The sequence below is a fragment of the Diadema antillarum genome, unplaced genomic scaffold, assembly GCF_040938485.1.
Source record: "Diadema antillarum isolate AM-2024a unplaced genomic scaffold, OU_Dant_1.0 seq00000263_RagTag, whole genome shotgun sequence".
Taxonomy (NCBI): Eukaryota; Metazoa; Echinodermata; class Echinoidea; order Diadematoida; family Diadematidae; genus Diadema; species Diadema antillarum.
The window spans coordinates 975,261-1,000,753 of NW_027271301.1; the positions used below are offsets into that span (position 1 = coordinate 975,261).

General features: G+C 38.8%; 1 protein-coding gene across 1 annotated transcript in view; it reads left to right on the forward strand.

The window, feature by feature from the left end:
- Nucleotides 1–8,589: 8,589 nt before the first annotated feature.
- LOC139729774 (uncharacterized) overlaps nucleotides 8,590–25,493 on the forward strand; it is a 53,325-nt gene continuing 36,421 nt past the window's right edge. The window contains exons 1-3 of the mRNA XM_071640708.1: nucleotides 8,590–8,718; nucleotides 12,537–12,575; nucleotides 13,881–14,005. Coding sequence (XP_071496809.1) covers nucleotides 8,688–8,718; nucleotides 12,537–12,575; nucleotides 13,881–14,005 — 195 coding nt within the window. The 5' untranslated portion in view covers nucleotides 8,590–8,687. The remainder of the gene's footprint in view (nucleotides 8,719–12,536; nucleotides 12,576–13,880; nucleotides 14,006–25,493) is intronic.

Genomic DNA, 25,493 nt, shown 5'->3' on the forward strand with positions numbered 1-25,493 from the left:
CACAATCAAAAGACACGGCCCAAAATGAAGTCAAAGAGAGAAAGAGAAAGAAAGGGATAGAAAGAGAGAAAGAGAAAGAGAGGGAGAGGGAGAGGGGGAGCGGAAAGAGAAGTACGGTGTATTCACTTTGTATCACTATTGTTTCTTTTCAATTCTAAGTCAGAGACAGATTTTTAACTAATTGCACGCATAGCATGCTTGGCGGTATTCAATATTCACTGCACAGCGGTGCAAATCCATCAACCCAATTAATTCTGGATACAGCTTAGAGAATGACCTACATTTTAATCTCAAGCGTGAGTACTACTGAGATTGGAAATTACGTGATGTGTACACTTAATAACATTTCTCTCAATCTGTGTATCATTATAATTATGTTGTCGTCAAGTCAAAGCAAACATACTATGATTATGCCGAGAGATGACTCCTTTTGACTGCACTGTACACGCACGCATTTATACACTCGCATTATTGATCATGTTGTTATACTTGAGTATGCAAAATAAGATTAAATGCGGTCCATATAATATTAACAATCTACATTTCATTTTCAAAGGTGTAGGACCACATTGAAACCACGGTCATATCAAACATAACATCATATATTATTTGGTACATTGAGTTAGATTTTCTACATTTTAGACGCATTATTGTAATACACATCTAGCCCCATTCACTCAGACTGGGATACAGAAACTAAACTGAACGGTCGTTATAATCTTCACATTACAACACTATAATGTAAACTCCTCAACATTTTCTCGACCCATCCACTGTCTTGTCATAGACGTTGTCGTCCTTAATAGTCTCCGATTGCAGAATATTATTGTATTATTGCTGGACTAAATTTTTAGTGGTAGTTAATGGAAAGTGTTAAACATAATAGAAACAAACAATAGTGCACAAAGACACTTTCCCTATATTGTATGAATTGCTGGATCTTACACATTTTCGTTGTGGGTTTTGTCAAATCGCCACTAGCCTGAAAGGATTTGTATATGAAATTAAATATTCATGATATCGTTTGTATACAATATTATCCATTCATGCCAGCTGTTCACATTCGCTCTTATCACAAGTTAGTGATAAGCTTTTCTCTTTGAAACTGGCACACACAAACACAAAGCACACACACACACACACACACACACACACACACGTACACACGCGCGTGCAGTATAATAAGGTATTATAAAATCGGCTTTAGAATCTCTGCAATCTTTGGTCAATAATTGTCATGCATTGATTTTTACTGATCCACACTGAGCCATGCGTCCAGTTAAATCCGAATGCATGGCTCAATCTTGTATAGTGTAGTAGGTGTACCGGACGCATGATGGGGAAAATGGTTGTATTTCATGAATTTATGGGTCTATTTCATAGCACAATTTTGATGATGCACAGGTCTATTTCGTGGATCAGTGAGAATTGGATCCAATTCTCACCTATCCACTCTGTCCTGTTCATTTTGTATACTATAACCACTCCCGCTGGCAGTCTCTCCCTCTATACATATATATATTTCCTCTCTTCTCTTCTCACTTGCTTTTTCATATTTTTGGGTATATTTTCCCTAATTTGCTTAAGGCCCATAAATTTTGTTTTCCCGAGGCCGCCTGAGCAGCTGCTTGTGATGGCGGTCTCTTGTGTATTTCAAATGTCATATCCCAGAGATGAATGACATGATTACATGAAAATGGTATTCATATTATTATTTGTCATGACATTGATTTCGCTTTACATTTTCTTCAGACTATATTGCATGCCTTGTATAATTATGTATCCAAATTATGTTACATTATTCAAGTAGGGACCAAACGAACCTTATGCTTAACTTTGATTTGCAGGATGCGGAAATAAATAATAAACCACATCAAATCAAATTACATTGTTCGAAGAGAGTTTTTATCTATCTATTAATCGTAAAAAGCTGGCGGATATGCTACCTTCATTACAGCTTACACTAAACTTGTGTGTCTGTTGACGGTACGAGGGAAAAAAAAGCATAAGAACGAAAACGTAAACGCGCCAGCTTGCCCGTGCGGGGCAATTATCGAGCCCTAAAGCGCGTCGTCACAATATTGTCAGTACCAGCATGTTTCACTGTACGTGCCAGCTCCCTCTGCCTTTATGTCGGCTAAGTATGTCGGTCAATGGAGTCTCCTTCTGGCGGCGGTCTCTCCTCAGATCTTCCCCTTGCCGACGGCGGGGACCGAAACGATCCCTTGAAGCACCCGCGAGAAGGGAGAAAACTCGTTGTTCATAACCTCTTTCCTCTTATCGCCCCCATTCTGTTTGTTTTGTGTGTATTTTTTCCCGCATGCACGTATCTCTTCCTCATCGTCCGCCACCGAGTGTCTAGTCAGTCTATACACGGACGAGTCCTTGGTTGTATCGGAAGTGAAGTGCATGGCGAGCAGTGTTATCAGATGATGATCTCAGTAACCGAGACGATGGTGTTGAAATTGGGTAATTTCCTGAAAGCCATTTCCCTTAAAATCCAGCCCTGTCGCTTAGCAACTGTTTATTAACGACAACAACAACAACAACAATCTGTCCGCTTGTGTGTATAACAATGTGTTTGTGTGAGACTTGGTATTATAAAAAGTGTCTTGTACAATCTTCCCTACTGCGTCATCCGAGCTACCGAGGACTTCTTCTTAATCAGCAGATTCACTTTCAAAAGAGAATCTTTTAGTCATATTTAAAGATGACTCGGGAGCAATTTCATTTCAGCAGAGAACAGCAATAAATAAAAGAAAGAACAAACAGAAGCAAACAAGACAAGACATAATGACGACATCACGTATGATACCAGCTGTATGAAACGATCTTCTAAAGTTCATAGAGGGCACACGAATGCCTTGTTCCTGTCATTACTATACGGTCATACGATTCTTGTGCCGTAACTGAGAGACCCCGATGTCTTGGGACACATTAATCGGCAGACGTCCACGTTTTCATGCGACACCAATCCCCTACTGCCCTTTTATACGAAGAACATTTTCCGCCCCGTTCATCAACGGCCGTGATATACCGTCCCTTCAGAGTCCGCGCGAAATGTCGGCCAGATTGCCTCGCGTAGCTTGATAATCTCTTGTCCAAGTGTCATGGGCTGTATATGAGCGCTTTATCCAGCAATCTAAAGGGTGAAATCACCAGATAATTGCCGCCAAGGGCCTTTTTGGCGCTTTCTCGACTCTGACACGTCACGACCTATTTAGAATGGGGGAAATCAAGACAAAGCTCAGGCATGGTGGCATTGAAGAAAAAAGGCATTGCCATGTAATACTTATTCAGCCTTAAAACTTTGTTTGGACACTTATTGTAGAAACTGTAATATCAATCTAGACAGATAATGTATAATAAGTTTGGTTTGAAACTCTGTATCGTGTTTTGATTTATTAATTGCCACTAACTTTCATCTAGCAGTTAACCAATGTATACACACAGCACTTATGACACAGGATCATCTGTATTTGTCTTGCTTTATGTTCTGTGGAAGGAAAATGGAGTGAATATAAATGGAAATAAATCTGTTCACATTGCACTAATGTCTGTGCATGAAAAAAAAAAAAAAGAAATGTTTTCACCATGACAGTCGCCTCTGAATATTGTTTTCAGGTTTATGACCGAAGGCAATACAAGTAAAGCCGGAAAGATCAATCATAGATAAGCCATTATGAGAGATTCATATACTTAAGAGGTGTTTTTAGTAAATATGTCGCCCTCACGGTATATTAGCAAAGGCGGAGGTGGCTGGGGGAGGGGGATTTCCCCGGGGATTCCGTCTCCTCCCCTTTTGAGGCCGTTTGAGGCGACCTCAGCTACCGTTAAAAAAAAAGTAAGCATTATGGCCACCCAAGAGACAGTGTCTTCCTTGGAACATAGAAATTAAACATACACAGACATAAGAAAGTTACGTCGCTGTCAGGTAAGATGAAACTTTCTGATTCAAAGACCGTTAGTATCTACAGAAGATGTGAAATCATCAAGACCATAAAGCATTAGTGGTAACTCATGACCTCAGCCACAATAATTGATATGATATTATCTTTCCCAGTTTTTATTTACTCGAAAGACTTTTTCTCATTACTGGTGATAAATGCCAGCACAGACTGCTATGAAACAAGTGTAAAACAAATAAAGCACTGTGGTATAGTTAACGAGGCTCTTGAAACTTGACAGGGAGATCTAGGATTCAAATCTCGTCACGAACTAACATCTCTATGGAGAATGTTTCAGCCCATATGTTCCCATATAAACTCACGTGTTTGAAACTGAATGGATTTCCAGACAATGCTGTGGTAATGATGGCCTAAGCATCCTCGAAAAAAAGGATCAGTGTCTTCAAGAGGTAACCCTTGAAGACAGGATTTGTAAAATGTTAATGTGTAATAGTAGTACTGTACAGCATAGTGTACGCATCTTTAAATAGTTATGATAAGATCATGTTCTTACTGTCGTCATCATGATAACATCGTTCTTGCTGTGTGTTTTATGTCTCTAATATCGCAACTATGATTCATTATCAGCTATATACTGCAATATTTCATGACACTTATGGGTACCATCGTTACCTCACGCAGGATTTACTCAGTTTTGAAGACTATAAAACACATTGAGGTGACATGATTGACGGTTTCATGTGCATTGATGATTGAGGTTAAGCTTTCCAAAAGATTTCTATTTTATTTCAACAAAGATGACACTCTTGCTTACTTACATATCTAAAATGCAATTCCACACAGTGTGCGAGTTGATTGATAAATACGTAATATGTAATGTCATGATATTCCTTTCTGTCTTTCTTCACAAATAAACAAAATCTGAATGCAGATACCAACATCATGCCAACAAGTGAAGTCAGAAAAATACGGATCATATTTTGACGAAAATAGTTTTTCTTTGAATTCTAACTCTTATTAATCAATAAATGAGCTTTTCAGACAATATCATACTGCTTTTTTTGTTCCTCTGAAGTACGCTACATTGAATACCACCAGTACAGCTATTTTCAATTGACTTTGAGTTTTGAACTGAAGTCATGATGTCACTCAAGAAATAAAATGCGTAAAGGCCATAAAATGTCACGTTTAACTCCCCTCTCAAAGACTATATGACTCTTATACCAGAAATTTTGAGTGCACGAATCTTTTGCGAATTTCGCGAGGAGCCACAATTCGCGAAAGTAAAAATAAATGCAGTCGAAAATGTTTGTCTACAAAAATAGATGCAGTACAAAGTATAATCGTGTTATTTTTTTTCATGGTCGACCATTCGCGAAGGTTTCATGTAGCAAATGTGATTGATTTTACAGTATAGGCACTGAAGACTCGCTTTAGCGAGAGGTCATATCGCTGCTGCCAACGGACTGGAACCCGGAACCTCATTAATGAGACTCCGAAGACGTATCCACTAAGCCATAGCAGCTTTAATTAGGCCATTGTTATATTTGGGACACAATCATGTATATACCTCTGGACACGTAAACTTATGAGATATACAAAACATTATCTAGATTGGACATGAGGAGAAATAGCACTTCCAAACATCGTGTCTGTTGCCAGCGTTATCTGTAAAGTATTTTCAAAGCCCCTTTGCGTTACCCCGAGTCATCAGAAATTCTTTCCTGTCACGTATAGGTAGAAATATTTTATGATTATTTTCCGTCAATGAGATCCATATGGCGAAAGCAAGCTCTTAAAATATATGAGCGCATACAATATTAAGAGCTAAGTGATCTATGCATTTGTATTCTCCGACCTCGAATATATGTGTTATTATCTGTGTTCAAAACAAGGTGAGAAAGGGGGTTGGTGACCGCAAGGCGAGACATCAGGCCACCCCAAATTATGCAAAACAGAGCGGTCTTTCACTGTTAATTGGATCCGGTGTCTTTGACACCGGCATGTGTGTCGCTTCTGTATAAAAACCCCTAATTTTTCCGTAGAAATTTCTTGCATCTTACCTAAAATATATATACATAACACACCTATTAATGTTTTCATGCATCCATTTCATTTCGTTTATTTTTCATATCGAAATAATTAAATAAATACAAAGTAAGAAACAACATTTGCACATGTAGATTTAAAGGTATATCAAGTTAAGACAATGAAGTATACAAGAAAATATACACGAAATAAACGTCAATATATAACCAGAATAATACATACATTCATATACATAATACAAATAGTGCATACCAACATTTAATGTTTATATTCGTGGAATCGAGTCGAATAAGTAGCACTGAATCATATTGAATAATGACTGTATGGAAGGAGTAATCCATATCACGTCCTCTCAATAAAATAAGGGGAAATTTTTACTTCTCTTGATTTGTAGAGCACACACAAACACACACACGCACACACAAACATTATTCAGACACATCTATCACAAACCCTGAAAGCCAACAACGCAATATGAACCCCCCCCCCAAAAAAAAAAAGAAGGGGGGGGGGTGTCATGTGACGAGGGGGAAAAAAAAACCCGAAAAACAAACGTGCAATTCAACGCGTCATTCTCATTGTTACAGAATTATATTCTATCAAAATTAAAACTACAAGATAGGTTAGCAGTTGATAACTGAACTTGAAAGAAATTTGATCGGTTGTGTTCGGTGTTTCAACACTACCGGATAGGATTTTTTTTTTTAATTCATGTGTGCCTGTTGATGGGCCTGGAATATATATGCGTGTGCGTGTGTGTGTTTGTGTGCACGTGTATGTAATATACAATTTGTGTACATAAAACGAATTGCATGCAGTTACCACAAGGACAAATGGAAAGCGTTTATTTGATTGGTTGAAGGCCTAAGATGGAAATTACAAAGGATCTCTTGCTATCGACATTGATTACTAAAAAGAAACGACAAAGCATGACAAGCATTTTTCGTGAAGGTAGAAAATGTTCTTTTTATATCATTTCATTGGTATTTTGGTATACAACCCGATCGTTTGCAAGTCAATCCTTTCCTGATTGGATATTTCTTTCTTTTACCCTCTCTGTCCAGGCATAACTATCATGATGACAAATAAAAAAGTGATTAACAGCATTAAACAAAACGTTGCATTCCGCCATACTAAGCACTGACTTGTCTAGCCCTTAGATCACTTTTCTCTAAAAAAGTAAGCGGGCAACAACAAACATGTTTCCTGTCGTCGTCACATTTTACATCAGTATGCATTTACACTTTCAATTCGTTTACTCAATGTCGTCTGCCCACCTTAGTCATTCAGCCGACACTCGATCGGTACGGCATAACTGCGTACAATGTTATGTAGCCCTATATAGTGTACGTTTTGAATCTTCCCTATAGCGGGAAAGAGGATGCCAAAGCATGCATGTATATTGAAAATAGCAAACTGCTTCACAACGCATCATTAATTCAGTCTTACAAACAAGCACACAAACAAAGAGACCGGAGGAAAATAAGAAGATTGATAGAAAATATATAGGGGAAGAGGAAAATTGAAGGCGTAGAAGACTCGCGGCGGTCAGTGTTTGCAAGATGAGCATAACGAATGTAGGAGGACTAACCCAAATCGTTTACCAAAGACATTGCGCTATTTGAAACGTTTGAGAGCTATGCATGACCAATACAAGAGTAGGGATAAATTAGTGTGTAACTCGCTATATACATGTTTTGTTTTGTTTTTTGTGTTATTGCTTTGGTCCATAATAACCATAACCCGCTATATACATGCCTTTTTTTTTTCTTTGCTTTGGTCCATGATAAACAGATAAAAAGATAATGAATGAACTGATTTGAGTGGTTTCTTTTTTTAATTGGGTTAACAAAATACAGGCAACTTTCCCATTGATAACGAATAGGAGCACTAGGCCTAGCGGAACCGATAGTGTTATATTTTATTCACCTATTCAATATGAAATGATTAAAAAAAAAAAATGCATTATAATCATTAGACACTGAATAATGGGCCGCATCCTCTGCGATATAAATAATAGTGTAAAAGACTGATTTTCCATAGTAAACTTTTCTGTGATATGCCCGATCGTACGGCAACATATCATTTTGCTCATGTAATCTAATACCATGTGATGTAATCTTATTATGTGATTTGTTTTGTAATATTCATGTCATCTTGATGCATCAAGATACAACGATAATACACTACTTTGCGATAAAGAAATCACTGCTTTCCATCAAAACGCATTCCCCCCAACCCCCCCCCCCCCAAAAAAAAAAAAAAAATAAAAAAAAAAAAAATAAATAAATAAAAGAAAAGAAAAGAAAAAAGTTCCACAACATTGCTCATCTCAGATAATAGTAGGGCGCCCGCTTATAAAACTGGGGTGTGTAGAGCGAAGACCGTGGAGCGACACAAAGTTGATCAGCGCCAACAATCGGCGTGAGAGCAGTGGCTGCGTATGCACCACATCCCTTGCTTGAATTGCCGCACGATCAAATCACGATCGAGAACCACACATCTAGATAGCACAGGTGCCTCTCAGCGGCAGTTTGCTCGGACGTACACAGCTAGCTGGAGGAAGAAAACCATACAAATTGCGGCGTCGTTTTCCTACAACAGCCAGAAACACGCAGTTAAATGCAACACTGGTCGCAAAGCACCGTAGCTTGGGAGGAAAGTTTCTGAGGAGAGACGTTTGGAATGATTTGTATGGACTAACACAAACCCTAGCCTATGTATTAAAGGATGGGCAAATCGCAAAGTAAACCAGGATCAAGTAAGTAAACTTTTGATGTTTTAATGTTGACGAGGGGCAGTGTCTTCGGGAGTATTGTGAAATATTAGTTAAACGCGTGGTAGTGGTAGTTTCTCGACTCGCGTTCGAGTAGGTGTATGGTTGGGGCACCACCTATCGACAGGGCACCTTCCCATCGACACCCTGCGTATCATGGCTGTTTGCGTAGGGTCTATAGAACAAAAAAGTACGCGCGGGATTAAGTGTCATTAGCTATAAAAACAATAAAAACGAAGAAACGAAAATCAAACTCAAACAAACCAAGCTAAAAATTACACATCCGATCAGTAACGACGCATGGCTGTGAAATTCACGTGTATTACCTATGGCCTGTGAAATTCACGTGTATACCTATGCTGTGAAATTCACGTGTATACCTATGGAGGAGAGGGGGTGTCGATCGCAAGGTTCCCTTTTTAGCTGCGCGAAGAAAACGGAACGCACGCACTAAAATTGCGCTATTTTAAAACGGAGATTCATAATCAACGAGACGGTCACGACATTCAAAACTGCAGTATTTATGGCATATTTGAGGTAAGAATTAGGCGGATTTGTATTATATTTTTAGAATAAACAAGCTACAGATCCTTAGGGTGTCGATACGTGGTACCCCCAACCCTACCTACCAGCTCGGCCTGTGTCCAGTCGCCAGAGCTCCAGCGTGTAATCTTTATCGTTGGCCCGTCCGCTTGTACACGAATCTCGCTGGCGTGCGCTAGTCGCCACTTAGTCTAGTAGTAGGGTGTCTGGTAGATTTTTGCAACTGGAGAAATACAAGTCATTTCACACTAAAACATACATATCCATAATGTCCATAGTTAACATAATACATGTGCAAAATTTCTCACCATAATCATGAATAATGGTGAAGTTATGAGCAAATAAAAACAGCGTATTTTTCATCCTCACGCTGTCAAAACCTTGGCGAAAAAGTGGGTCGCGAGCGTAATGAAATTCACTGTCAAGCGCACTCCAGTGGGCGGTGCTAGTCACTGCGTTTATCACATTCAAAGCGCGCGTGTTTCTAAGGCTAAGCGCGCATCCTTGCCAGCTAGCACACACCTACCCAGCCAGCTGTGCGAGGCCCGCTTCGATCCCGCGGCACGCACTTGTACAACTTGCACTCGCACGCGATTTGTACACACGAGACCGATGACCCATCATACGTACAAACGTATCAGAAACGTAGGTCTAACAGCGCGGCGGAGTAAAAGCGCACACAGTAGTAGTGCATGTGCGATATGTAGTACAGTGTACATGGAGACACGCACATGTACCGGTACTCACATTACGTACCGGCGGTGCGCTATAGCAGCTGTGCGGAGGCTGAACATCGTACCTATGCATGCAAAACCGACTCGACTGTATGGAGCTTCGCGTAAGTGCGCGCTGTAACCACGAGTCATGGCGTGTAACTACGTGTCTAGACTTGTAGGCCCCGCCTCGCTTAGTTCGCTGATGCTGTTACTATGCTGACAAGGGTATCTTAATCGCTATTTCGCGGGTTTATCCTGGGGAATAAGCGAAAAACCAATGCTATTTTTGGATTCAGCACCATTGAATCCTCCTACACCGGTATGGCCAGTTTCACAGTCGGACGGAACAGCCGAGTTATAGCGATGTTTAGGCTTAAATCTGGATTTAGGTAGCAATACGTCTTGATATCTAAACTCGGCGTAGGACGAGAAGAATGAGACCACCACAAGCTTTCATATGATACCAAATTTATGGAGATTTGTTCCCGGGATAAACCCGCGAAAATGCCTGAAAGGTGATTTTAAGCCAAAATTGTGGGTCCACTTTTTGACCGAACGCGCGCCCTACGTTTGCCCATTGCCCAACACGCACTGAACGCATCTGGTAGTCGTAAGTTCATTTGAAAATGCTAGCGCTTTTGCATTCAAAATGTGACTTTCGTGATATCATTTAGTATCGAAGATAATATGATAGATTTCTCTTATTGTAAAAATGTTTTGAAGTAGTTTTATGTTCTGTAGATGCATATAGACCTAGAAAATCTAGGTCAAAGATGACTTGTGAACTCGCGACTTTTGCGTGAATTTCGAAGGGGATGACAAAGCGCATCGCGCTACCGACGCCCTACTAGTAGGGCGAAAATAACGTGATGCGAAGCAATGTCGTTTCACAAGAACCGAGGAATATGGTTAAATCCGTGTTCAACAAAGTCACCCTCTTATATCTGTTTTTTTTTTCGTTATTTATGTATCACCCAAAATATGCGTCACCCAGGATTGCCCTGACAACAATCGTGTAACAGTTAGATGTTTAACATTACAATGTATCATTCGGTTCTTGATCGGTCCATGCACTCATACTTGTAATTTTACTTAGTATAAATTACTACTAGTCATAGCACTGTATTAAATAAGTAAAAGACTCTACATTATACCGTGGAGCATATTACATACTGTTGTAATACATAATCTGATAATAGTTTAATACACATTTTAGATGGAGTTGTCTTGTATACTTTTGGGCAAACAGCAAGTTATGAAAGACAGGTTAAATGGATGCTGTGCTGTAATTTGTATATTGCACAAATTGCCATTAAGGCCATGATACACCTGTAGGCCCTTATTTAGCTCTTTCGTTATGTGCCATGGTGGAGACTCCCATGTGTGCCACATTATTCTGAGATACCAATGCAGTTATGCTTTGAGAAAATATTCTGTTTTTCAAATCTATGTAACTTCTATACATTTCTGTTTGAATGTGGATTTGTTGTGAGCAAAGTTGTAGAAAATGCCAATCCTTGCTTTGACGTATATTGTATGACAAATCTATGATCGAAAGAAAGATATTATTCAGAGGGGTTAAGGTTCAAGTGCGTAAATTAACAAACATGTCGGACAAACATTTTTTGTCCGACATGTTTGTTAATTTACAGATCAGCAGTTGTGATCTTAACAAATTTAATTAGTAGAGGGAGACAAAGTGAAAAAACTCGCACCTAAATCTATGATCGTTTTTCTTTCAAATGACCAGTAGACACTACCTACATTACTGTAAATGCACGACTTTTGCATACAAAACAGTGACAGAACTTAGAATTTACACTCAAGTCGAGTAGGGAACACTCCTTGCTGGTCAGTCATTACATAAAATGCAAGCTACAAGTGTATATGAGAGAGGACCAAAATCGTGACAAATGCTTTCATTGTACTTTGGCATTTGGCGGTTTATCCATTGGTCTGGGCGGGTTTGTGCATTTGAGCAGAATATGCGAAGTTGGCACACCGTCGACTGACCTGGGCGTGCGAACATGGCACATAAAGAGTTAGGGAGCTTTAGATTTTTACGACGGGGATGTTCAGAGGAAAAAAACATGTTCTGAGCATGCGCAAAAGCACACATCAAGTCGATCTATCTTTAGCTCACATCGTCTAAGTTTTTCACTACTCGTTCTGGGCTATTTTTAAGTCCGCTTAATTCATGACATAGAAAGCTCCTTGATGCACCGACCATATGGGGGCGCCATTTTATTTTTTATACGTTGCGTCCCAGCGTAATCTAAAGCTACTTTTCAGCATGACGCATGGGAGAGGAGAACGTCCAGTTCAAGCGTTGTCTAAAGCTCCCTATTGTTTTCCATACATATGCAGAGTATTTAAGCTAGCAGATGACCATAGAGTTTTGATGTGAGCAACAACATTGTGTAATTGACAGTACTACAGCATGTGCTGCATTTTGTGGAATATGAAGAATATGAAAATGTGATGAGTGTTCATATTTAAGAGACTTTGTATTTTCATTTGCATTTTTTCCCATATGCACCATAGGTTGGTCTTGGAGTTACAAACGCAGAGAAAATCCAGAAGGTAAGAAGGCATTTTATACTGTATCTTGGTTAAAAGTTCATTTTGTCACAATCAGTTGCAAATTAGTACCTTTTCTGATGAGACTTTGGCCTACTGGATCTGTAGGCTTCTTCTTTTTAGTGATTTACACTATATCTTGTGGCAAACATTCCGTTGCACACACCATCACTCAGAATTATGTGCCCCCTCCCCCTTCAAGTAAGCTTTCATTCTACCAACCCCCATCACAAGACAGACACCAGATAATCCATATACATACACTATGGTCCATACACTATAAACCACATGTAGTCAGATTGGAAACTTTTTTCTTGCAATATCCTCTACCCTATTATTTTCAGTACATTGTACAGTGTAGGCTACATACTGTATGCATGCAAGGATTTGTATGCAAATTTTGTGATACCATTACAGAATGCCCCACCATGTCATATCATTCACACTCACAGATATCACACCGAATTGTAATGTGTACAGTATGTTATATCCATAGTGTAAGAGCTGTTTCTTTTATCTGATAATCATGTCAGTGTAGATTTTGTTTTAAATATTTAATTATTTCATACTTTGTAAGGTGTGTATGAGTGAAATAAGTGCAATTTGAAGCAGATGGGAGTTTCCTTTTGAAGCACAGTAGAGTGTATACAAGTATATACCAGCTGTGCTGTAGAAATGCACTTCATTATCACAGGGCTGCCAACTCTCACGCATTGAGCGTGAGACTCACGCAATTCAACCAATTTTGACTGTCTCACTCTGATAAACGAAATCTCACGCTAAACCCCCTAAATGGACTGTACATGACTACAAAAATAAATATATCTCTAAATTCTCTGATATTCCGAATATCGATATGCCCAAGCCCAAAATGTCGAGATTTTCCAGCGCGGGTGTAAAGCTTAACCAATAATAATCGTTTTCGGTTCGCGCGCAAAGACGAGCTATTGGATTACGATTGGCTTCTACCTATACCACGTGAGCGTAGCGTGTACTTTTGGCAAATTACAGTACATATTGTATGGCTATGACGTGTGCTTTACATCGCTTTACATACACTGACTGTGTACGTAGTACGTACGTACGTACGGCCGCACAGCAGGCCGCCAGGTGCTAGCCAGCGAGGTACACGTCGCTCCGCTCCCTCGTAGTGTCTCACGCCAAACTCTCACTCAAGGTTGGCAGCCCTGATTATCATCATCATTATTGTGCCTATCCAGCATATTAATCCTCATTGCAGTGTATTCTGCAGAATTTGTTTCAGTCAATCTCATTGCTTGCTCTGACTCCATTTTCTCCTTACTGCAGGTGACTCCTACATCTTACGTGGCTGCATCAACACGAGGTTCCGTGACTCGGAGGAGAATCTGTGGATGGCAGAGGGATCAAGTGATCCTGCACCCGCCTCCTGCAAAAATGGCCATGGCACACAGGTAAGTTGCAGCGATGCTGACAGTCATTGTGAACTTCATACTCTTCATGTTTCTTGAGCTTTTTGTCAGCCATCCACTGGCAAACTGAAATCACTTTCCCTTGGTATGACATCCTTTCAACTTTTGTGGTTCCTCACTGTCAGATTTTTGTGTTATTTCAAGCTCTATTTGTGTTGCGCTATCTCGTGTGCAAAGTAATGTTTCAAAGTAATACTGCATGTTTAATATTGTACACACACCAATACAGAGTTTTCGGTCTCTGTTCAGCAGATTTCAAAGGCTGATCAGTCCAAAGTTTGAAGTCATTGTCATGGGTGTGAGGAGGATAATCAGCACTCATTGTGTTGCTGAAATTATCAAATCATCTCATGTTCATAGGTCTGTTGTCTTTGCTGGCTGGATTTGTTGTGCTGTGTGTGTACCGGTAAATCTTTATCAAAGTAGCTGGGAATTTTAATGGATTACTATTTAACTACCTGTATGCAGCAGAAAGGGTAACAGTTAGTTATCATTAATGATGTGAAGGAGACTGGACCTTGTCATTCCAAAGTGGTAACTGAATTATGAATGTTGCTGGAAAGCTCGATATTCACAATAATACAATGTAGATATAATTAAAGCTGTTACTAGTCTTTGAAATATCTCCCTGAAGGAGATGTTCACTGACATACAATAGTGTAGGTGACTAGTTAATGTAGAATCTATTAAAGTGCTTGTGCTCTTCTGTACAGCATTATTTATTTTGCAGTTAAGGCTTGTGTAAGCTTGAAGTCTTGATTCTTTATAGCTGAGCCAATATACAAATCAGAATCACTAGAGAAGGAAGATTATGTACTGTCTAAAAAGTACAGCAAAAGTGTACATGCACATAGTATTACATGTAAAGAGATAATAACAACTACCCAGCTGTAATTGGTGGCATATCTTCAAATCCTCCAAGGTGTCTTTCCGTGAAACTACAACTTAAAAATAGGGTTACAGTAAAATGAGATTATTTGGCAGTGATACCCATAATACATGGTGCATTTACACATGTACACCTTGTTTGTTTTTAAATGAATAAGAAAAAAAAAATCACACAATGCCATTTTTCAGTTTTCTTGGTAAAAGGGATATGCAGGATGGATGACTGATAGATAAAAGGTATTGTATAAACAGAGCAAATCAATAGATTTCAATTTCTTCATCATGATGTACAGAGGAAAGGAGTATTTTCTCATTTTTAAGCACCTAAGGAAATTAAAAGTCAAAAGGCATTTTCAGGAAGTGTGGTATTGCTGGCTGGGTGCCATAAAAGAGGAATGTTTTCTATTTTCATTACCTGCCAACTCCTAGCAAATGTCTGTGATATACATTTTTTGTACTAAGGAAGGTAATTTAAATCATTTGGTGTGAAAATGCATGAGAGAGACGAAAGCTGAAGTGTGTTCATTTTTAATGTCTTCATTTTGATGGAAAAGGCAATTATAAAGTGGAAAGTTTAATTGATTTAATAGTAAGGGTCTATCAGTTTATTTTTTATTTTTTGTATTTTGTAAAATGATTCAGCATGTTAAATAAACATACATGTATACATAGATAGGCATACCCAAGAAATGTGTTATGATGGTCACCCATATCATCTTTATCTGATATACAGTGACAGTTTATCTATCTCTTCTAATATAATCATTATCTCTCCATGTCATTGCTCCAGACATTTTAGGAAGAAATGAGGACACCAACACTTTAATCTATGTACAGTACATGTATGCATTGTGACAGAAGCAGTGATCTGCATTGTTAAAGGACAAGTTCACCTTCATAAACATAGGGATTGAGAAAATGCAACAATATTAGTAGAACACATCAGTGAAAGTTTGAGGAAAATTGGACAATCGATGCAAAAGTTATGAATTTTTTAAATTTTTGTGTTGGAACCGCTGGATGAGGAGACTACTACAGCTTGTGAGTCATATGCTTTTCGCATAATAAAAGAGCACTTGACTTGCCTCTTTCTAAAGGCAGGGGGAATAATATTACCCATACTATTTGTTGGTAACGAGTCACGGGAATGTGTACTTTTTTTCAAAAGATGGAATTTTGTGAAATTCTCTTTATATTTTCCTTATATTGTTGTACGCATGTGACATCTAAGTTATTCATACACTGCAGTAGTCTTCTCATCCAGCGGGTACTGCACAAAAACTTCAAAAATTCATAACTTTTGAACGGATTGTCTGATTTGCCTCAAACTTTCAATGATGTGTTCTACTAATATTGCTGCATTCTCTCAATCCTTATGTTTATGAAGGTGAACTTGTCCTTTAAGCACAGGTCTGCCCAGTGCAGAAAGCTACCACAGTACAGTATGTGCTGATTCATACTTTCATGTGTGGTGTTGGTTTCTCTTTTGAAGTTAGAAGGAAGGAGGAATTCCTGGCTGAAAAAAAAAAAGGAAAGGAAAAGGGGAAAAAAGAATGAAGGTGTCACCTCTGCTCCTGTGCTAGCCCCCATACTGTGACATCTGATCTTGGATCAGCCATTGTTGGGGCAAGGTTTCCCCCCAGCTCTCCGGGGCGCCATGCTTCTGGTCATGATCTTGTTCCAAACAGGGCGGTGGAGAAAAGCTGCATCTTGCTCTTGAGTCTTGCATCGACTTGGGCGGTGCATGAAGGCATTAGCACCGCTGTGGAGGGGAGAAAACACTTACAGGGGAGCTCAATGCGGTAGGTCACAGATTGGTGGGATAGAGACATCATGGCAAGTACACTGATTCAGGGATTAGAAGAACCAAGGTTCTACTGAGAGAAAAATTGGAAGCTTTGATAGAAACTTCTCTATCTCTTCCCTGCCCAAAATACACACACCAACAACAATTGAAATTTATTGGTTAAAGGATTCCTTATTTTGAGAAAGCTGTGGGTATTTGCCCTTTTCTCTGCATGAAGTTACATTCTTCATTTTATTGATGTTGCTCAGGGTAAAGTGCATGCTGAAGGTTAAAGTTCTTTGAGATAAAATGTTGCACGGTAACCATTGGTAACAGACAATAGTCTTTTAGCAGACAATTCTGTTTTCATATGTGGACGTTTTTACCAAACAATATTTTCCTCAGGCTTTATAATCATGTCTATTCAGAAGATTAAAGTTCAGCAGTAATAAATGCATTCACTCAAGCTTGCATAATTTCTTCCACGAGCTCACTTCAATTCTATTTCAGCGCAGAGAAAACGAGAGCCTGCACTCTTTTTACAGTTAAACCGAGTGACAGAGAGCAAAAGGAAGGGAAGAGAGGATGAATAGAGAGTGGTGTAATAGATTCTCTACCTTCTCATCTTACTCCACCTCGCACGTTCCTCAATTGTTAGTTCTGGATGGGTCAGGTACAATGCGTCATGAAGTCTGTTCAGTCTATGTGACTGTGAGTAGAACTAGAAACTTAAAGGGAAAATGCAGCTTTCTAGGATGTAAGAGGACCCAACATCCACTAACTGGTTTATCCTTAGGATAAGTATTTCTGAAGTTGTAAATGTGCTTGGTTGTGATTTTGATACTTAGATGGCAGTGGCAAAAACAAGTAATTTGAGAATATTTTTTGTGAGTGTAATTTAAAGTTTACTACTAGGAACTCACACACTGTTGGAAAATGCCATATAAAAACTCATAAAAACTCAGGGCTGATGTTTCTGTGTAACGTTTTATTTGTGTAAGTACATAGTTATGTCTGCTGAAGATAAGTTACTGTTTGTCATTGTGCGACACTGCGTGCCGGTTGTTATGAACCCCACAAGAAATTCATCTGATAATTTCATAGTATTTTTTTCCTTTTTCTGTCCATTTGAATATCCATCTCTGGATGAAAATAGAATTACAAGTCTCGGGGCATTAAATCAAGAATGTTTGCTGTTTGTGCACCACACCGGAAGATTTGTTCCTCCTGTGTGTCTTCAAATGCACAATGTACCTTTAATTTCTGCTTGTAAAACGTGGCACACCTCTGAGATCACTCCAGGCACTTGTAGGATGTGAGTAAGAGAAGGATTTGAATGGTCTTAAAGTCCTCTAGCGATGCCCAACAATGATGTGTGAAGTGAAGTAGAAGTTATCATTTGATGCCAGCGCTCACTTTTGCCATCTCAAGTACATGCAAAAACAGATTTTATAAAGATACTAAAAGCCTCACACTTATTCGGGGAAGGGGAGTGTACTTCTGTTGTGTGTTTGGTCAAAATAGGAGAATGATTGATGTTATCGCAATTATAGACACCTTTTCTGTGTGTGTGTGTGTGTGTGTGTGTGTGTGTGTGTGTGTGTATGTGTATGTGTGTGGGTTTTTTTTTTAATCTGTAGGGAAAATTGTCCACAATTCATACATGTATTAGTATTTCAATATTTCAGTGATGCTTTTAGTTTTCACATTTACAAGTGGTGTAGGCAGCACTTTGGGGGGAGCAACCAAAACACAAAGAAAAAATCTTTTAGGCACTTCCTGATAAATGCAGTGGAAACTTGCTCCAATATTCAGTCAAGCAACTAGGGGAAAAAAGACCATATTGGTTGTGATCCATGTGTGAAAAAGACTTTCTGACAACCGATATGTTCTTTTTTTCCCTAGTTGCTTGAATGAATATACTGTAAAAAGAGGAATGTATGCGTGCATTTTAATTTTTCGAATTTCGCGAGCACCAAGATTCGCGAAATTAAAATGCATGCAAAATTTCTTGTCTACACTATATGCATTGAACACCAGTGGCAATTCACAAAAATTTCATGCCACAAAAAAGGCAGTCGGCTCCAATTCGCAAAAATTTTGTGCCACGAGTATATATTAGGTTTTACAGTATACAATGTATATGATGCAATTATAACGAAAGTCCCCTTGCCTTTAGATTATTAAGTTAGTTAGCAATTTGTAGATCAGAGTCAGAGAGGGGGTAGTTTGCAGGTGCTTGTTGAAGCAGAGTTTATACTGTCCAGTATACTAAGATGTAGAGTCAAATGGCGAATTGGTCCTATTCCCAGTTCGCAAGTATGAGATCAGCTAAATTGACAGTCAACCAGAGCCTCTTGTTCTCAATTTCAAGTCATCTCAATCCACTTTTGAAGGGGTGCTTGAAGAGGGGCAGAAAGTTTGGGAAGAGAATAATGGAACCGTCTCTGCCCTGTGTACTCTAGCACTCGCTCCATTTTCCGGACTGTGTGTGTCAACACTCTTCATGTGCAGGAACGCATTACGATGCATACTCTCTATTAAAGCCCTTGGTGGACTGGGACCCAAGGCTGGCACTTTCTTCCTCCCTGTTGTCTTTCCCTCTCCCCCTCCCCCTTCTTTCTCTCTCTCTCTCTCCCTCTCTCTCCCCTGCCTTTTTAGGAAGTCTTTTGTGAAGAGTCTCTCAATAATGACTTTGGGTTTGTGGTCTCACAGCTGAATGACAGGGAGAACAATGCAGTGGTCTATGGATTGTATTGTGAGGGGGAACCAGACTTTTACCCTGCCCTACTCAGCCCCATACATGATTTTTGCTGTACAGTAGGCCTTTTATTGTGTGTACACCAACAGAACACATTCCCTATACTTTACAGTTTGTAACTCTCATACTTCTCTCAGCATCATCTACTTTTGCTATCCCTGATCTGTTATGCCTTGATTGCCAGTTACATTCAGTGTCAGTCAGTAGGAGGAGGAATTGGTGAAGACGTGATAGAAATGAACAGTCTGTCAGCTAGTCTCCATCTCAGACTATGTACTTCACTTTGAAGAGCAGTCTCAGTGTGACATCATTAATTTCGGAGGGTGCTAATTTCTAGATAAAGTGTCAAAATGATGGTTTGTAAAGAGCACCTAAAAAGCAAAATGCTCAACAATAAACATACTGCATCACAGCAGGTCCTACGGACTTTGTAGGGGTATTCCTTTGGCTTTCAAATATAACTTGTACAATGAATAGACAGACTGCAGAGAAAATCCAGCATTGTAGAAATTAAAGGACAAGTTCACCTTTATAGACATGTGGGTTGAGTGAATGCAGCAATATTAGTAGAACACATCAGTGAGAGTTTGAGCAAAATCGGACAATCCGTTCAAAAGTTACAGATTTTTGAAGTTTCTGCTCAGTCACGGCTGGATGAAAAGACTACTATAGCATGTGATGTCACATGAGTACAACGATAAAAGAAAGAATAAAGAAAATTCAACATATTTCCATTTTTCTCGCATAACAAAAGAACACTCGACTTCTCTCTTTCAGAAGGCGGGGGAATGATATTACCCTTAACATACGTCAGTAGCAAGTCGAAGAACTGTGCACTTTATTCAAAAAGTAAAGTTTTGTGAAATTCTCTTTTTATTTTCCTCATATAGTTGTACGCATGTGACATCATACACTGTAGTAGTCTTCTCTTCCAGCTGTGACTGCGCAGATACTTAAAATATTCGTAACTTTTGAATGGATTGTCCAATTTTCCTCAAACTTTCCACTGGTGTGTTCTACTAATATTACTGCATTCTCTCAATCCTCATGTACAAGTGTATATGAAGGTGGACTTGTCCTTTAATGCACTTTTTACTATTTTAGCATACATACTGTAACTGCATATTCTACCAGAAAAGAAAATCCAGTCTCAGGTGTAACTGGTAAAGTGATCACATTGATCACTGACACTTTGGTCACTTTGTGGGTAGCATTGTATATTTGTAATTGTGACAGTGTGCTTGTGATCTTTCAGCAACCTGTGAAAAATATCACTATGTTCTTAATATCTATGATTTTTTTTATTTTTTTTTGAAGTATCATAACTCACGTTTTGCAATTACCTGCATCCTTCACTTGTTAGTAGTAAGACCACTGTTTTATTCAGATTGAAAGAGTTACAGCTGTAGTCTTGCAGTGAGGTTTGCATCATCTTCAAAACCTGAAAAATGTTGAAATAGATGAATATTACTCATATTTATTTTATATCTGCAGTTTTGTTCATACACAAAAGCATCTTTAAATATAATGCGATGAAGATGCAATACACCTTGTTTAAAGCTTAACTGAACCTAGTGACAACCTCCCATTGGTCCACAGCTGGTTCCTTGTTTCTGAAACCCAGAAATTATTTTAAGTGGTTGTGTTACTGTAAATCTTGTATAGTAATATACTATGTCATGTTTTCAAGGATATCAGCCACTGGATAAAACTTTATTTTTAGATTACAACTACTACCCTCATATTTCTTATGAGATGATATTTGTGGACTCATCCATACATGCACATTTAATATTTCATGGAGATGAGTGTGCTTTGTCTCATTCAACTAAACACCATCTGATGCTACAACATGTAGGCGAACATTTAGTCCCGGCTACAAACTATGAGTGTCGTAACTTGTTTGCGATGGTGCAGGAGCCCGGAGCCCAGTCCAGCCAGCATGAATAAGTGATGCTCTTGACGTCTCATGCCAGCTGGCACCAATATCGAATCGTCCAAATCATTGATGACACCTCCCAAGAATGCTTGGGGGTGTCTCTGTTGTCCGGGAAGCCTGTTTGGAGTAGAGCACACTGAGAGTGATGTGAAAATGCTGGGCAGGTTAAGTTTTAAAGGGAACATAAACCCAAAAAGCAATGTGGGTTGAGTGAAAGCAGTATCATTATTAGTAAAACACCTCAGAGAAAGTTTGAGGAAAATCGGACAATCGATGCAAAAGTTATGAATTCTTACAGTTGTGGTGTTGGTACTGCTGGGTAAGGAGACTACTAGAGGTTATGACGTATGAGGGGACTACAATATAAAGAAAATATAAAGGGAATTTAATAAAAATTCATTTTTCATGAAAATTACACATTCCATCAACTTGATACTGACATATATGTTAGGGGTAGTAATTATTCCCCCTGCTTTCTGAAAGTGGTTTGTCAAGTACTCTTTCATTTTGCTAGAAAAGTAAGTTTTTGTGGAATTCCTTTTATATTTTCTTTATATTGTTGTCCACTCATACGACATAACCTCTAGTAGTCTCCTCATCCAGCGATTCCAACACCAAAACTTTAAAAATTCATAACTTTTGCATTGATCGTCTGATTTTTCCTCAAACTTTCACTGATCTGTGTACTAATGTCAATGCTTTTACTCAATCCACATTGCTCTTTGGGTTTGCGTTCCCTGTAATTCCACATCATGTTTGTGTTGGCCATGAAACAGAGCAAAACGAGACAAATGAGATGGTGCAGATTTCATCAACTTGACAGACATTTGAAACAATAGAAAGTTATAAACATTTCAAATTGAATTGAATTGAATTGAATGTTTGATGTCCACAAATGCAAATTTGGAATGTGCCTTCCACCAGCATTACATGCAAGAGATACATTATACATTGTACACAATCACTCAAAAACCATCATACACCTACTAGATGCATAGCACACAACAGAGAACATCTGACAAGCAAAAATATTTTACTATGGTTGATGCAAAATATTCCACATGTTTTCACAGTATGAATATGCAAATCAGCAGAGGTGACAAACTCCTCATCTCATGACGCTCCCAATACTGGCTTTTTCATTAGAATACTAAAAACCTTGCATTTTTTTTACTGATTCAGTAATTGCAACCTCATTCCCCTTTGTAGTGGCATTATTGGTACAAAGTGTAGGCTATTACTAGACTAGAGATGTGTACAGATACAATGTACAGTTTTGTACAAGTGTATATCATATTCTTATTGACTGATACTAAAAAAATATAGTTCTAGAGATATCTGCACAGTTTACTGAGGAACCTGTGAGGTGGTGATATCATAATTCTTGCCATATTATTTGAGGATTGCGTGCACCTAATATCAATGATTTCTGAAAATATGGACAACTTTAAAATTCTGTGACGTTCTTCTTGGTCTGATTTTTATAAACCCTTACCACTCTTTTAACTAAAACCATCGTGGGCATTGTACAGGAACCGCGATGAAAGAAAGTTTTATTGATTAATTAATTCTCTTATTTTTAGTTTTTCTTTTTGGTGACATCTTATAACAACATCATTTCTCCCCCTATCAGGCAACCAGTAACTGAATATCTAATGAAAAAAAATCCACTAGTTTCACATTTCATTGGAAAATATAATTTCCTCACACAGTTTCTTCATCATCGTCAAGATATATAGCTTTGACACAGTACACATGAATCATATCTCCCCAATACCCTCCGAATGTATGGGCAAGACCTGCCGATTGCGGGGGAGCTAAATATAGTTTACGAGGCTCTGCCGCAGCTTCTTTCCTCTGCACGGCATTAGCGTCACTGCGAAGTAATCTATCAAAAAATTACAGTGAGACATTGGATGGGCGGGAGGCGCAATCAAGCGCAATGCTTTGTCGGCGACATGAAAAGCGGCACGACGAGCAAAAATGTATCTGAAGCAGACAACAGATGTTCTCCATTAGCGGCCATTACGTTTCGTCTCACTGATATACCTATTATGAAATGCCACTCACCCCCAATCTTCTTAATGCCCGCCTCTTCTCGTTCGAGGAGGAAAGTGAAGCCACTGTCTTCAGAAAGCCCTTCAGCTGTGATCAGCAACAAAGAAGGACGTACTAGAGGAATGCACAGAATTTTTCATTATTTTTCACTGTAAGTGTCTTAGGGAGATAATTTCGCTTGTAACAGTATACATTTTACTCACAGAAACATGTTTTTGGCGTAGGAGAACAGTTTCAGCTGAAAACAATTTAATTTGTCATTGATGCATGTAATACACAGAAATGACACAGTCAGAAGAATAACAAATCCTCAAGAAAAAAAATGAGGTATGCAAAGGTGAAATGTGTACATGTAATGTACATTTGTATTTTGCTTTCTCAAATAGCACCAAGTTTTATGTGAGGCTTGACAATGGTATCAGAACAGCATGAGTCCAATTTGGGCAGCATTTTGTCCTTAAAGGCAGAACTACTTCTTGATTTTTCTTCTTCTGTTACCCACTTGTCCTTGTTTATGCAGCTTGACACAATATGGGTTACCAATATAAGCAGCAATTCTAATTCTGTGTCTAAATTAGGGATAGACCATTTACAATAGGCAACAGTTAGAATTTAAAATTCCATTGTTAGAATAGTAAACATTTTCAGTTAGGAGACTCTTATGATTATTGGACAAGCTTCCACGAGATCATGCACTTGCACTTGTTATTTTATCGTAAATTTAATATGAAAAATGTGTGTCAAAGCACAAGGGAAAACTCTGTAACTTGTAAGAAGGAAATAATTTAGGGGTGTGTGTGTGTGTGTGTGTGTGTGTGTTTGTTTGTCATTAAAAAAAAAGGATTTCTGATTGGGCAGGTCACAAGCTCTGTATAGATAATGGCAGCTTGGATTTTATTGCACCAGTGATGGTCTTCATTTGCACATGGCTGTGTTTGACAGCTCCTTTCACTAAGAATACTTAGCAGATGCCAGACTTGAAGTTCGGGCGATGGGAGGCAAAGAGCGAGGGGATAATTTGCCTATTACTGGCCGTTGCCTGCATACAAATGGCTTTTTACAAATGGATTTCCTCCTGATGGATTGAAGAGTGAAATTGCCAGTGGAGATGTGGCAAATGCCGAAAATGAAAGAGTGATAGTGCTTACACGTTTTTCAAAATATATATATTTTTTGTTCGTTTGTTTGGGATTTGGGGTATCATTGGTTGTGGTCGTTTGATGTGAGCTTGAGGTTGCCACATCTGTAGGTGCTTGAAAGTAATCCAAAATGTGTTTTATTCATGAAGAGAAGTAAATTGTGGTTATCTTGAAAGAGATGCCTACAATTGTAATTGTGTGTGTGTGTGTGTGTGTGTGTGTGAGTGTGTATGTGTGTACATTGTACATGTGTATACAAATCCCAGTTTTTATTAATTTCTCATGAAAAATTATGTATGTCTACATTACACATAGGTTTCGATCACAATAGTTACAAATTCCTGAACAAAACTGTGTCATAAAGAGGGAGGAGAGGGAATTTCTCCCTTTTCAGTAATATTTTAGTTATGGTGGGATTTAGATTAACTCATTGGAAACTCACTTATCCTCTGTGTGTAGGGCCTACACACTTTCAGCAAAGACAAGCAGCTGTGCCTGTACATGTACAGTACATAGTTAGAACTGGCAAGTAGAATTTCTTTCATATTTTTTTTATTGATGTCATTTTATTTCAACTTTTTTGTTTTTCTTTGTTTAAGTGAAAAAGTGGCACTGCATAATAGGATTGACCACAAACAAGAGAAACAAAAATATGGTCACTTCTATGATAGATAGTTGGTTAAACAAGAGATGTACTCCATATGGCTCGTGCGAAGAAACTAGCCTGGACAAATTGACAATAATTTGCTGCCAAAACAATGCACCGCCCTCATTTGTATGGTGGCTTCAAAGGCATCATTGTCTTGTCGGCCGATGGGCTTTCACAGGGCTATCTGATACCAGGGCGGACACTTTTGATGCCCGACTCGGCCCCTCTGGAGACGTCTCCGTAGTGGTCT